We start from the raw sequence: 13,439 nt of genomic DNA, 5'->3' as shown, positions 1-13,439 counted from the left end.
GAAATCCCTATTACTTACTGTTGCTATGCAAAATGTATTAAAAAAATCAATGAAGAATGATTCGAAGGGCAGGGCCAGAACTAAAATAAAACAAAAAGTAACAAAAACCAAAAGTAAATGTGCTGTCAAATAGACCATAATCCTGAATTGGCATGGGGGAGAGGGGACAAAGAAAGTATTTATCAGTAGGTGAACATGAAAACTGTTATGTAATTGAAAACATGCCTTACTTGGTCTGAAAACTGCTTCATAAACTAATTGTATGTGTTATCATATATAGTGAAACCATTAACTTGTCAAACAGCACAAAAGAATAAAATATATCAAAAGGACTGAAGTTGTTATAGTCTTGAATCTAAACAAACCATTTGCCCTTCTAGAGTCTCAATGAAAAAGAAAGCTAATAATATCTATTCTACTCCACAGGAGTATGTTAAAGATCAAATGGGAGAATACATAGGAAGTGAAAGGAGAGAAGAGAATACATATGGAAGCACTCTGGGAGCTATAAAGCACGATACATTTTAAGGTATTAAAATAGCATAGCGTTTATGCATTAATAGTTCTACAATATTAATAACAGAAACTTAATTTTTAGATGTTTTCCACATGGCACATGGAATGACCTTCAGTGTCTCTGAATTATTTGAGTTTCTTCAGCTCTAATACTATCACATAATCACTAATTTTATAATATTTAGTTTTATCATACCTCACACTAAAATTCAACATTTTCAACTGCTGAAATGCCAATGCTACCTTTATCATTCTAAATTATTTCCTTGAGATATTAGTTTCAAGAAAAGTTTCATATGTTTGTGGTTAGAATGAAAAGACTTCGGAGAATACAGCCAATGCATGTCATTATTCATATACTGAACTCTTGTGTTAGGGAACAAAAAGGACATCTGAAATTAGATACTTGATCTAAATATACTTTATCCTTTAGCTAATGAAATCATGTTCATTTCAATGAATAGCAATATTTATAAACGCTGTAGTGGCTAGTAAGCCAAGTAACGGTTATTCTGAATCACGAATTAAAGTACTATAATGTAGCCATATGAAAATGGCTCCATCAGAATGACGTTCTTGTGCATTAATGATCATCTCTGAACTTACTCCATATTCCCTATTCCATCTCAAGGACAAGGAATGCCCACTTTACCCATTAATTAATATTTGAATGTTTAAAGCTGATCTACATTGCTCTTTAAATCAGATACAAGTTATTACTTTAAACTTATAGATTTGAATTAAGACTTAAGAAGATTTCTGTCCTGCCTCCCAAGTCATCTAACATAAAAGAGGTTTAAGAGGTTTGTGATATTAAACACAATGTGTTCACCTGCCACTTAAAGGTCTGAGTGTGCATCCTGTCTACTAAATCACTGAATTAGTCAATATGCTTATAAAATCCTAAAATATTATGATTATATACATAAACATGACAAAAATGAGCCCTTATATATTTTTGGTTGAATTTAATATATGTGTGTGGTTTAGTAAGTAAATTTCTATTACACTAATCCAAATCAATGAATGAGACATGCACACTAAAATAGTTTCAAACATTTGGTATTCCATGGTTCATTAAAATACCAAGCAAAGGAAAATTTGGAGTTTGAATATAAATAGTACAATATTTTTTAAAACATTTTAAGTTTTACTACATTTTTATTTATTACCTTGGTTTGTTCGGGGCAAGCTGTCGACTTGGCCGCCTAATAGACTGGTTTTGTTGAATCTTCATTGAAGTTCTAGGAGATGACCGTGCAAAAGGGTCCGGAGCTGGAGGCTTTTTAGGTATCTTTTTCACCAACCGACTAACCCACTTTTGCTGCTCTTCTGTAGAATTTGCTAATAACAATAGATTCTTTGCCGTTGAAATGTCATAATAAACTATAAAAAAATTTGAAAAAGATTAATGCATTTAAAATGATCTGAACATAAATAATATTGATGGAGCAAGTAATTTACTATTTACCTTTGCAAGGTGCTATAATCTCCTCCTTTTTGTCCATGTGATCTTTATGACATTTAATATGGCAGCGACGGCACTCTAAAGCAGGAGGAGGTTTAAACATATGCCACAATGGCTTCATACAAGCTTCACAGTTGGTTGGGAAATGATAGAGCGTAGGAATAAATTCATGTCCCTTGTGGCAAATATAATTTGATTTTTCTCCCACTGGCTCCACTGGAAATTCTTGTTCCTTCTTACTTTCTCCTTCATTAGCGTACAGAATCTATAAATACCAAAAAGAACAACAAATGATTTCCAAACCTAAGTTAATTTTTATGCAGTAATGATTCTTATAGTGTAAATAAAATAAAATTAGCCTAAATTATTCAATGAGAAAAAAATGCATTTGACTTTCAAACATTAGGTCTGTCTCATCAAGGACTTCTATGAGAAAAGTCATTAGACCATCACTTTGGTTCACATTTCAAAAGAATCAATCCTGTTCAAATGGGACCTCCTTATTTTCTTCAGGATATCTTACTATGTTTTAGCAAATTTATCAGAATAGGCCAGCAAGAGGTAAATCTGCACTCGACGGGTGTTAGAAAGTTTTTCTAGGAGGGGGTGTTCAAAACAATCACCTGGAGAGATGTAGTGATTATACAAATTATTGATTTATAATTCTGAAAAAACAGACAACTGGGTGATAACTGCAAACAGAGCTTAAATTGAAAAGATTTGTTATTTGGAGAGCTGAGGAAGAAAGGAAAAGAGGAAAGGATGTATCCAAATAAATAATATCAGCACCCAGAAAATAAGCAGTCAACTCCCCCACAGTACACCAAGCATAACACCTTTTACATAGAAGGAACTCAATAACTAATTGTTGGTTTGACTAATTTTAAAATGGAAGTAGTAAAGCAAAGAATTTGACTTTACTTTAAATTGTAAATAAAAAGGCTACTGGGTACAAAACTTAACTTCACAAGAAACTTATTTAACTTGGTAGAGAGATGAGCATACAAACAAAAACAGAAGGAGAAAGTTCATGCTTAAAAAATGTCATAATCAACCCTGCACAAAAGGATAGCAAAGGCCAGAAACATGATATAAACACACTACAGACTGAACAAGTAAAATGGAGAGAGAAATGAAGATGTATCCAAACAGAATAAACATCAAAGTCAAAAAGAAGAAATCACTTTAGATTGGGACTAAAATTGAAACGTAATCTAGAAAAAGGCCCAAGAATAAAGAATTTGATATGTCATGTCAATACTGAGAACCTCTATAGGTGAAAAAACAAAACAAAACCAATCAATAGAAAACAAAATAAAACTATGTTTACCTGGAATATCCTTGGAATTTCTTTAGCATCTGCTCTATATACATCTGTCTGCGTAACTGGTCGGACATGAAATAACTTGCTATAAAAGATTTTTAGTAAAGGAATAAAATATTACCAAAAAGTCAAATCACATTAGTTATACTATACTTATGTCCTAAGTTAAAATTGACTACTTTGACCCACATTAGAAGGTCAGAGAACATCTTGCTCTAATTCAACCACTCCTCGAGATTTTGAGAAATTTCCAGCAAGCCAGAAATTTTCCATTAGTTTCAGAAAACAACATAATAAAAAACTATGAAATAAAGATGTTTTAGCTAACTCTATATCCCAGACTTTCATCTGTATGAAGCAAATATAAGAAAATGTAACAACAGTAAATTAGGAGCTCTACTGTATGAGTATATACATACACTACATGACTAATACATACACTACATGACTAATACATTGCACTAACAACAAAAAAGGTCATGTTATTCTCTTATACTTCAAAAGATGAAGTTTGTAAATATTTTAAGAAAAACTTACTCTATATCTAAAACCATGTAAGGATTAGATTGTTCTTTATCTTGTTCACTGTCATAGAAAAGAATCTTCTTACTGCTTACAATCACATACTGTTAAAAAAAGAGAAGGAATTAAACAATGATTAAAGTTAATATATATCTTATTTATTTTCTTGAAAACAAATTCTATATTAGCAATAAAAATCATACAAAATAACTCAGTTAAATAACTAAAAAGTTCTTAACATACTCTTAGAAAAGTCTTCCTTAAAATAACAATAAATTTTGTTTGTATATATTTTAAATAAGCAAATTGGGGAGGAAATGAATTCAAATATTTTTTGGACTGATTTAGCTTCAAGCTAGATACTTCCGATAGCATAGGTAACCTTATTGCTATGGTTTGAATGTCTATATTTCCCTAAAATTCATGTGTTAAATCCTAACACCTAATGGGATGATATTAGGAGGTGGGGCCTTTGGAAGGTGATTAGTCACGACAGCAGAGCCCTCATGAATGGGACGTGCTCTTATAAAAGGGGTTCCAGAGAGATCCCTAGCCCCTTCCACATGTGAGGACACAAAAAGAAGTGTGCAACCCAGAAGAGGGCCTTCACCAGAACCCAACCATGCTGGCACCTTGATCTTGGATTTCCAGCCTCCAGAAGTGTGAGAAATAAATTTGGTTGTTTATAAGCTACCCAGTCCGTGATATTTTGTTAATAGCAGCCTGATTGTACTAAGACACTTATGAAAAATGAACATAACATTAAATCAGTAACAGAGGAAAAGAAATAAATGGGTCTTTCTGTCATATCCAGAGTGGTTTTCCCACTGAAACAACAAAAGCCTTAAGGTCAATAGGCTTCTAGTTTCCCAACACCAAAATCTATTTTATTATTAACAACATGTTAATAATGAAAAATTTTTTTTACAAAGATACATAAAATCTCATCATTCCAAATCAGAAACTGCAACAAGTTTTATGTATATAAAAGTTCTAATTATATACATCATACAACTACAAAAGTGAAATGGCTGTAGCTAAACCAAAAGCAAAACAAAAGAACCATATTCAAAGGTACCAAATACCTTTTTAACCCATCCAAATTTCTTAGTGTTGTTTCGCACTGGCAACGAAAGCCATCCTTCTAGTCTTGATTCTATAAAACAAGCACGAGATATGAGGATAAATATAAGAACTCTCCTAAAAAAATAAGGAATTTAATAAAATTTTAATTTTATAAAATTATAAAACATTAAATATGCCCTTCAGAATTCATCATTATACATTATCTAGGATCTAATAATAACGCAGGATCAGTATAAGCAAGTTATGCAATGCAAAACAAAATCCAGGTTATATCACATTGGAAATATACATTCCATAGTTTATAAAGTCAAACGCCGGTTGATTAAATTCATGCATTTGCAAAGTTCAGCAGAAAAGTTGCAAACAAAAGATTTTCACCAGTACACCTGTATTAGAATCCTTTATTTTTCCTTTGGAAGAAGGCCTAACTATAGATATAGTGCACATCTTCTTCAAAGGGAAAACATTTTAAGTGAGTAATTATGTGTTCAGAGAAAACGGACATTTAGAATGACCATAATAAAATGAAATTGTGTGAATTACAGATCAAATTTGGTTAATGAGTAGCAATAAACCAAAAGATTTCTAAATTCCAAAGTATCGATATAAATAAAATTCTAGTTCAACAAAGGAAATTGTCTGAATTTGTCCTAATAGCATTTGATCAGTATCCTTTAATGACATAATTGAGATAATAAGCATCTTTGGAGGTTATTCTAATAATAAAAGTAGCTATCCACTTATTTAACATCTACTATGTGTCTGAACTGTGCCATATGCTTTACATAAATGTTCTTTAACCTTTAGAACCTCACAGAAAGGTCACACAGGGACACATCTCTGACCCCAGCGTCTAGACTCTCTCTCACATCAACAACCTTTCAGATTTTATGAACAGAAATGCTGTGATGAAAATAGTCTATATACTCAACCGCCTGGACATCGTCCTATACCAATTTAAGAGATTAAATCAGATGACCTCTAACGATATGGGTAAGACTTAAATAATTTTATTGCTAAGATCTAAAACAACTTCAGTACAATCACTTATGATTTATATTACATACTGATATATAGCTAGGAAATGTGACAACAATGTGAATAACTATAGGTATTTTACTTTGAATTCAATTAATGAAACTAAATTTTACCTTACATTCAACTGCTCATACGCTAATTTCTTGTCATTTACATTAAACATGTTTTGCACTTATACTAACTTTGTGTTAAATATAACAATTTTATATGTTTCCATCTGGTTTCCTCATTTAAGTTATAAATCCTTTCAGGGCAAGGTTCAGGTCAAATCGTCTTCTGTTCTCTTTTAAGGCTGCCTAGCACAATGTTGACTAGGTAAGCACGCAATTAACACCCAAATACATCCTCTGAAACAGTCCATGTGCTTTTTTTCTACTGTCACTTGTGATACAGAACTTCAGAAAGAATTTCTTCTTGGTTAAAAATGGATGAAACAGGCAGTGAAATTATATCCTCTTAAACGATGTAAAGTACTGCCCCATTTCTTGTAAGTTGACAAAATAAATCTATCAATTGTAATAACAGCAATGCCGTGTGAAAATACCTTAAAAACAAATTCTTTGTTCATGCAGCAGTTTCTTTAACTGACACTAGAGCAACTTGTTAGTGTTAGTGAATATTAGTTAACGTTACAAGAATTTTCAAAAGGACTGAAATTAAGGGTAGTGAGAAAATTCCAAAGGTGAAAGATTTTTAGGATATCACCTGTACCATTAGGTTCCGATGAAATAGGTAAGTAGGGCAAAGATTCTTCTTCTGAGTCAGAATCAGAGTCAAGGAGCATATGAGAACTGGAAGGCTTAGTGGCAATATTGAGAGAAGTAGAGGAACGCTGGTAGGTGAATGACATGGATTCCATAGTGTGTGATTGAGTGATATGAACTAAACACCCAACATAACAGGAAGTAAGAATGCAGAAAGAAGAGAAAATAAAATGAAAGCTTAAAAAGAGAGCTACCTGTAATAAAGAGCAAATTTAAATAACTAAATGTGAAATTTTCTTTTGCATTTTTTAATGAAAAATTTTGTTAAAAATCAATAAATAAGTTTAAACTCTCATTGAATCCCCACTCTAAGGAGTAGGTTTTCCCTTAAAGAAATGACAAAACGTTTTTCCTCAAGAGCAAAGTCAGCCATAAGACTTAGAACCACCAACTGACTTCTATTTAAAACAAAAGGCTTTTAATAAAAATAAACTTAACGGCTGAAAACAAATCTGTACCTGGAAACCCATCATCTGCCTCAGCATCCCCTGGTCCACTGCCTATACTGGAACTATCCAGACCAATATGCAAGGCCTGGAGCTGTGACCGCAGCTGCTCAATGTCACTGTCTTTACTGTCCAGTGTCATCTGTAGTTCAATTCGAATCTGGCTCTCTTCAGCTATTTGCTACAAGAAATTAAATTACATTAAATTAACTGAGTGTCACATATCTCACAATTTTGCTTCTTCATTCAGTAATAATTACTAAGTAATAAAAATGTTCTATAACCAATAAAATATATACAGACATGAAAACAATTCTACTACTTAAAAAGAAGTCTTCAATCTAGAGTCCAAAAAGCATTCTTACAGCCTGCATCTCATTCAGTTCTTTCTGATACTTGATCATCTGCTGGGTCAATTTTTCACGTTCAGATTTAAGTTCCATATGAAGTTTTCTATTCTCCTTCTCTTTTCTCCGCACATCTGTGTCACTACCACGCTTGACAGGTTCTTTTCGATTCATGATCTCAGCCAACTTATTCACAGCCTTAAAAACATAAAAATAAGTGTGTTAGTAAATAAAATAAATTACGTTGATGGTTTTTCGGTATTCACCAATCGCAAGTTATACAACCAGTAATAATCTCCTTCTCTATACACAGGGCAAGAAAGAAACACTTTCTAGATTAAGTAATAGAACCTCCTTCATCACTCATTATCCTTTTCCAACCTATACTCTATTAGTTTTTCACTCTCATGTTTTCAGAGAACTAATTTAAAATGTTTATAGGTTTGATCTGATGTTACTTTCTACCACTTTGAGTTTTTAGTTCCAAAAGAAAATTGTACTAGGCAGATCTTTTATCCTGGAGGAAGAGAATTTTGTATTGGCATCAGATTAATAAAATACATGCCCAACCACAGAACAGAGCATCTGGGACCCACAAGTATTCATGCTGTATATACAACCATGAGAGCTGGCAGAAGGATGGTCAATAATCGCGAGTGCCTTTTCAGATTAAGTTACCCTTTTTTAGGCTGTCAGCAAATGGGCATTCTCTGCAGATTCTTAAAAGCAGAAAAACTGATCAGATTACAATGAAAAGTTAGGAAGGAATGTGATTTCATATGGAAAAATTAAGAAAAACTTTCATAAGCATTGAATTGGACAATATTAATCAAATCTAGCTTCTCCCAACCTGGCAAAAATCAGACACTTGTGACTGTTCACAAATACTAATACATTCAATGACTGCCCCTGCCAATCTATAATGCTAGAAGTAAAATGCAAAAGAGAGAACCTAAAAAAAATTCAAAATCGTATTTAGAGTTTATTATACATACTTGAGTTTTGAGTGTTCTCTCTGTTAACAGCTGCTTCTCAAATTGTGCTTTAATAGCTGCTGCACTTATCTCTTCATCTTTCAACCTTGATAGTTCTGAAACATGGAAAAATGTAAACATTTTATTGATAACTACAGCAACTGACAGACATTAGGTATATTTAAAATAAACCTTATTCTTTGTTAATACTTACGCTCTTGGGCATCTTTCAATTTGTTATTTAATTCTTCTTTCTCATTTGCAAGATTGGCAACATCACTAGTTAGTGTCCTATTAGTTTCTTCAAGCTAAGAAACAAAAATGGAAAAAAAATCATATCCCAATGAACAAAATTTAAGTTATACAACAAAATGAAAATATCCTAGAACATCGCTAAAGCTCATGTTTTTCTAAGTATGTCTATCTCTATACTTCTTGCCTTTGTGTTACAATCTTACCAAACTTCAGCCTTGATGAAAATTTTGCTAACCGTAATGGACTTCATACGCACCCCAGGAAGCCAAAAAACTGCCCTTTTCTCAAAAATCCTTAGCAGTATTTTTTAATGAGAAAAACATACAATAAACTAAAAAAGGCAAATATTACAACAAAGCCCTGCATTTCATCATAGAGAATAAACAAATTTTAAAACTGCAGTATTTCTTTCAGAAATAGAAATTTTAAAACAGAAAATAAAATTTTATTAAAGAAGTTGACATCCTTTTGTATTCTCTCCAAATCCTATTCCTATTCTTCCTTCTTGAAGGAAATTTTATTGTGAATTATGTGTTCACACATTCCATCATGACTGTATACTTTTATTACATACACACGAAACAATACATAGTGTGGTTTTATGTGATGGTAAATTGTCCATAAAGAGCATACTGTATTTATCTTTCTGTAATTGCTTTCACTTGACACTACATTAAGAATTAAATTGTTGATATATATGAAGACTTAACTCATTTTAACTGATATAGTAGTTCCATCTTCTCCCACATTTCATTTATCCATTTACTCATCTACTAATAAGACATTTGAATTTTTGCTATTACAAACATTTATGATGCTATGAGTATTGAGGCTTTATTTCTCTAGCATATTTATCTTAATATAGACTTTATTTGGATTATATGAATATTTAAAATTTACTGGAAATTACCATACTATTTACTATACTATGCCATACTAAATTTACAGTCCCCACAGGAGTAAATGAGTCATTTTCCAGACGTCCTTCAAACACTTGCAATTAGTCAGATACTGAATTTTTGCCAATGTGATGGGTATAAAATGGTATTTCAAAGTTATTTTATCTAGCCTTTTCCTAAAGACTAGTGAGGTTAAGCATCTGCTTATACTTTTAGGTTTTCACTTTTGGCCAATTTTTCTTCTCAATTGTTTAACTTTTTCTTATTGAACTGTAGGAGTTCCACATACATTCTTGATACTAATCCCTTGTTTAATAAATACATTACAAATATCTTCTTCTTGTCATTTATTTGTTGTCTTCTGTTATACGTAAATTTTGGATACTGTTCTAATAGTTTAAATTTTTTATCTTTTCACATTTAGGTCCTTAAGATAGCTAGAATTTACTTGCGTGTGTGGTAAAGGATAAGGATCAAATTTTATTCCTTTCCATATAAAAATATAGTTATTCCAAAACCATTTATTAAATCTGTATCCTTTGCTACTTATTTGTGTACTGCCACTTCCATCATAAACCAAGTTCCTGAATGTACATGAATCTATTTCTAGCCTCCCCACTCATTTCCACTGAACAGGATTAAATATCCCCATTCCCTGTTCTGATACCACACTTGTTAATCAGTGTAGTATTTTAATAGATCTGGATAACTGATAAAGGCAAACTCAACCACCTGATATTTTACTTAACTTTGAAATTTTATTGCAATTTTTTTTTCAACTTGCATATGACTATCTTCACGGTAGTTTCAAGATTCTTTTGAACTAAACTTTGTTTAACAAGAAAAATTTGCCTTAAGCTGTTTTCTACTTTTAATATTCCCCTTTTACTTTAGTTTTTTAACTTTGAATTTACCAATAGGTGAGGCCACTTAGAAGAAGCTTTTTTGAGACTCTCTCTACCAGACAACACTAAGAAGCTAATGGTTAACTGGATCACAAATCTTGTAGCCAGCACACACAATTTTTCATTTAGATCTATGTTACTTTCCTAGTACTTCAAAGAAAGATTTATGATATAGTAATTAAATTATACTCAAAAAAGAACCAAGAATTTACTTACAGATGCAATTGTAGCATCTTTTTCAGTGAGTTCCTGTTTGTGTCTAGCCATCATCTCTTTGATCTCCAGCTCTTTCATGATTTTCTCTTTTTCCAAATCAGAATATTGTTCTTCAGCAATTGAACGAGCCAGCTGCTCAGAATCTGCTTTGGTCAAGGTGATCTCCAGTTGAGCAGCCAAGGAGTCCCTACATTTTAGAGATATATCATTTTAATGTTTAATTTTCACTATTAAGTCAGTTTTTGTCTAACGCACTTCATCAACACATTTTTATTTGGAGTATAGCAGGCACTGTTCTAGAAGCAGGGTACATGGCTATAAACAAGAGACAAAGATCTTGCCCTTACCTTTCATCCTGTAATTCCTGCTTCTTCTGCTGTAATTCTTTACAAAGTTTGGTCTTTTCTTCACATTCTTCTTTAAGTTCCCTAACCTGTGTTTTATAGAGGGTCTAAATAGCAAAATATAACAGAAACCTCTATCATCATCATCATTAGGAATATTATTTCTACGTTCAAAATCTATAAAGTCAAATTAACACATACAAATATGCTCATAACACTGAGTAATGTTGAGCCCTTGAGCAAATTCATACTTTCATGAGTTTTTCTATTTTCTGATAATCAACGAATTAGCTAATAAAAGTTCAGCCAATAATTTAGAAGCATGATTTTCAACTGGATATCATAGTGAGATTTCTCATTAAATGACAAAGACTGGTGGGATGAAGAAGCAAAAAAAAATATTACTAATTTAGACAAGAAAATTTTGTTAGCTTAAATCAATGAAACAGAGGTGACAGTTACTAATTCATATTTTAAAACTGATCTCAATAAAGTACAAATATTAAAATGATAACTTTATTTCTTTCATTATGAAAATATAATACTTCCTCAAAAAGCAATACTTTTAATGAACTTCACAGGATATAGGTATATGCATAGAACTATTTTTCTAGCAATGATAATGGATCTCTGTTAAACTATCCACAGTCTGTTGCCTACTTGTTCTTTTTATATGAGGAGTATGGTACGAAACATCCCATCCAAAACTCTGTCTGGAGTTTGCTATAAGAATCATTCTAAAGACTTGAATCATTCTCCTGGTTCTGCAGCAAATTTTTTAAAAAATTCTACAAATACAACAATTTTCAAATTAATGTGCCTGTAACTTACTGAGAAATACTGCTCTGCTTCAAGCTGATCTTGGAGCTCTTTCATTTGCCCATCCGCATCTTGACGCTCTCTGTGGGAACATTGCATCAAAGGTTTAAATAAGTTGTCCACCTATTAAACCAGCAACTCTTGAAATGTGGTCTGGGGAACTGTTGGGAGTCCCTGAGACTCTTGCAGAGAATCCAAGAGGTCAAATTATTTTCATAATACTAAGCATCATTGCTTTTTTCTTTTACTCTCCTTATCTCACTAGGGTATATGGACTTTTCTTGAGGCTACATGACATATAATGATGTCTTCACTCCAACAGCTAATGAAACGTGTGCTTGTATGTTCCTGTGTTTTACAAATTTCTCAGCTTTAATTTCTAACACAAAAAATATAATTAGATATAACTCACATAAACAAAAACTCTTTGAGGCCTTCAACAATTTTTAAGAGTATAAAGGGGTCCTGAGACCAAATAGTGCTATATTAAACTAAAAACATTAACTTACATATTCTCATAACATGCACTGTGATCAGCCATTTATGCCAACCAAGTAGGAGAATTAAAAGAGCAGCTAAAAATCGTTTATCTTAGGATGAGTGAAGACATGACTAGGAGGGGGGTTCAGAGGAGGTAATGAGTGCAGGTTTTTATATCTAAATGTAGATGGTAACTGCACAGATTTGTATACTTTGTAAAAATTCATTGAGCTCTACACTTATCATTTGTGTACTTTTTTCTGTATGTAAATTTTCAAAATTAAGAAATAAAAAATAAAAAGTGAGCCTAACAACCCATTTAAGAGGCTGGGTTGAAATAAGTTAAATTCTAGGGTTATTAAAAAAACACAAAGGGGACCAGGCTGGTGGCACAGCAGTTAAGTACACACGTTCCACTTTGGGAGTCCGGGTTTGGCCAGCTTGGATCCCAGGTGCAGACCTACGCACCACCTGTCAAGCCATGCTATGGCAGGCGTCCCACATATAGAGTAGAGGAAGACGGGCACTGATGTTAGTTCAGGGCCAGTCTTCCTCAGCAAAAAGAGGACGACTGGTAGCAGATGTTAACGCAGGGCTAATCTTCCTCAAAAGAAGAAACAAACTCATAAAAATTATAGTCATTCCAAGTTAAAGCTAAGGCGGGGGTGAAAGCAAGTTGGAGAACAATACAACATATAAGATGCAATTAAAAAACAAACAAAAAAAATAAAATCTACAAAAAACTTAGCCCTATATATGTTGTATAGATGTATAGGTACAGACATAGAAAAAAGTCTGGAAGGATAAACAACAAACTGTTAAGATATGTTACCTCTGGAGAGGTGAAACACGTCTGCATTCATAAAGGGGAATTTATATTGCTTTCTCTTTATTTCTTAATATAGTTCTGAGTATGTTACAGTGAGAAAGTATTTGAATAACAGATATTTAAAAAATGTATATAGCAAGAAAGACTCAGACCAAATGATTTAATCATACCATCTTCAATTTGTATAGAACTTTTATCCTTATTTCC

General features: G+C 32.4%; 1 protein-coding gene across 11 annotated transcripts in view; it reads right to left on the bottom strand.

Annotated features, from left to right (window-relative positions):
* Window positions 1–13,439, bottom strand: part of ROCK2 (Rho associated coiled-coil containing protein kinase 2) — a 161,807-nt gene that overhangs the window by 9,791 nt on the left and 138,577 nt on the right. For 3 of the 11 annotated variants that reach the window (XM_070574462.1, XM_070574456.1, XM_070574460.1), the window contains exons 21-33: window positions 11,936–12,005; window positions 11,108–11,211; window positions 10,761–10,947; window positions 8,700–8,793; window positions 8,507–8,601; window positions 7,530–7,709; window positions 7,177–7,345; window positions 6,660–6,836; window positions 4,916–4,986; window positions 3,846–3,934; window positions 3,315–3,393; window positions 1,988–2,249; window positions 1,689–1,902 (exon numbers count right to left, since the gene is read on the bottom strand). In XM_070574462.1, coding sequence (XP_070430563.1) covers window positions 1,689–1,902; window positions 1,988–2,249; window positions 3,315–3,393; window positions 3,846–3,934; window positions 4,916–4,986; window positions 6,660–6,836; window positions 7,177–7,345; window positions 7,530–7,709; window positions 8,507–8,601; window positions 8,700–8,793; window positions 10,761–10,947; window positions 11,108–11,211; window positions 11,936–12,005 — 1,791 coding nt within the window. Of the gene's footprint in view, window positions 1–18; window positions 81–1,688; window positions 1,903–1,987; window positions 2,250–3,314; window positions 3,394–3,845; window positions 3,935–4,915; window positions 4,987–6,659; window positions 6,837–7,176; window positions 7,346–7,529; window positions 7,710–8,506; window positions 8,602–8,699; window positions 8,794–10,760; window positions 10,948–11,107; window positions 11,212–11,935; window positions 12,006–13,439 lie in introns of all 11 variants that reach the window. The other 8 variants (XR_011526737.1, XM_070574458.1, XR_011526738.1 and 5 more) reach the window with 4 other exon arrangements.

Source organism: Equus przewalskii, chromosome 14 (genome assembly GCF_037783145.1).
Source record: "Equus przewalskii isolate Varuska chromosome 14, EquPr2, whole genome shotgun sequence".
Taxonomy (NCBI): domain Eukaryota; kingdom Metazoa; phylum Chordata; class Mammalia; order Perissodactyla; family Equidae; genus Equus; species Equus przewalskii.
This window is presented reverse-complemented; position numbering and strand designations above follow the sequence as displayed.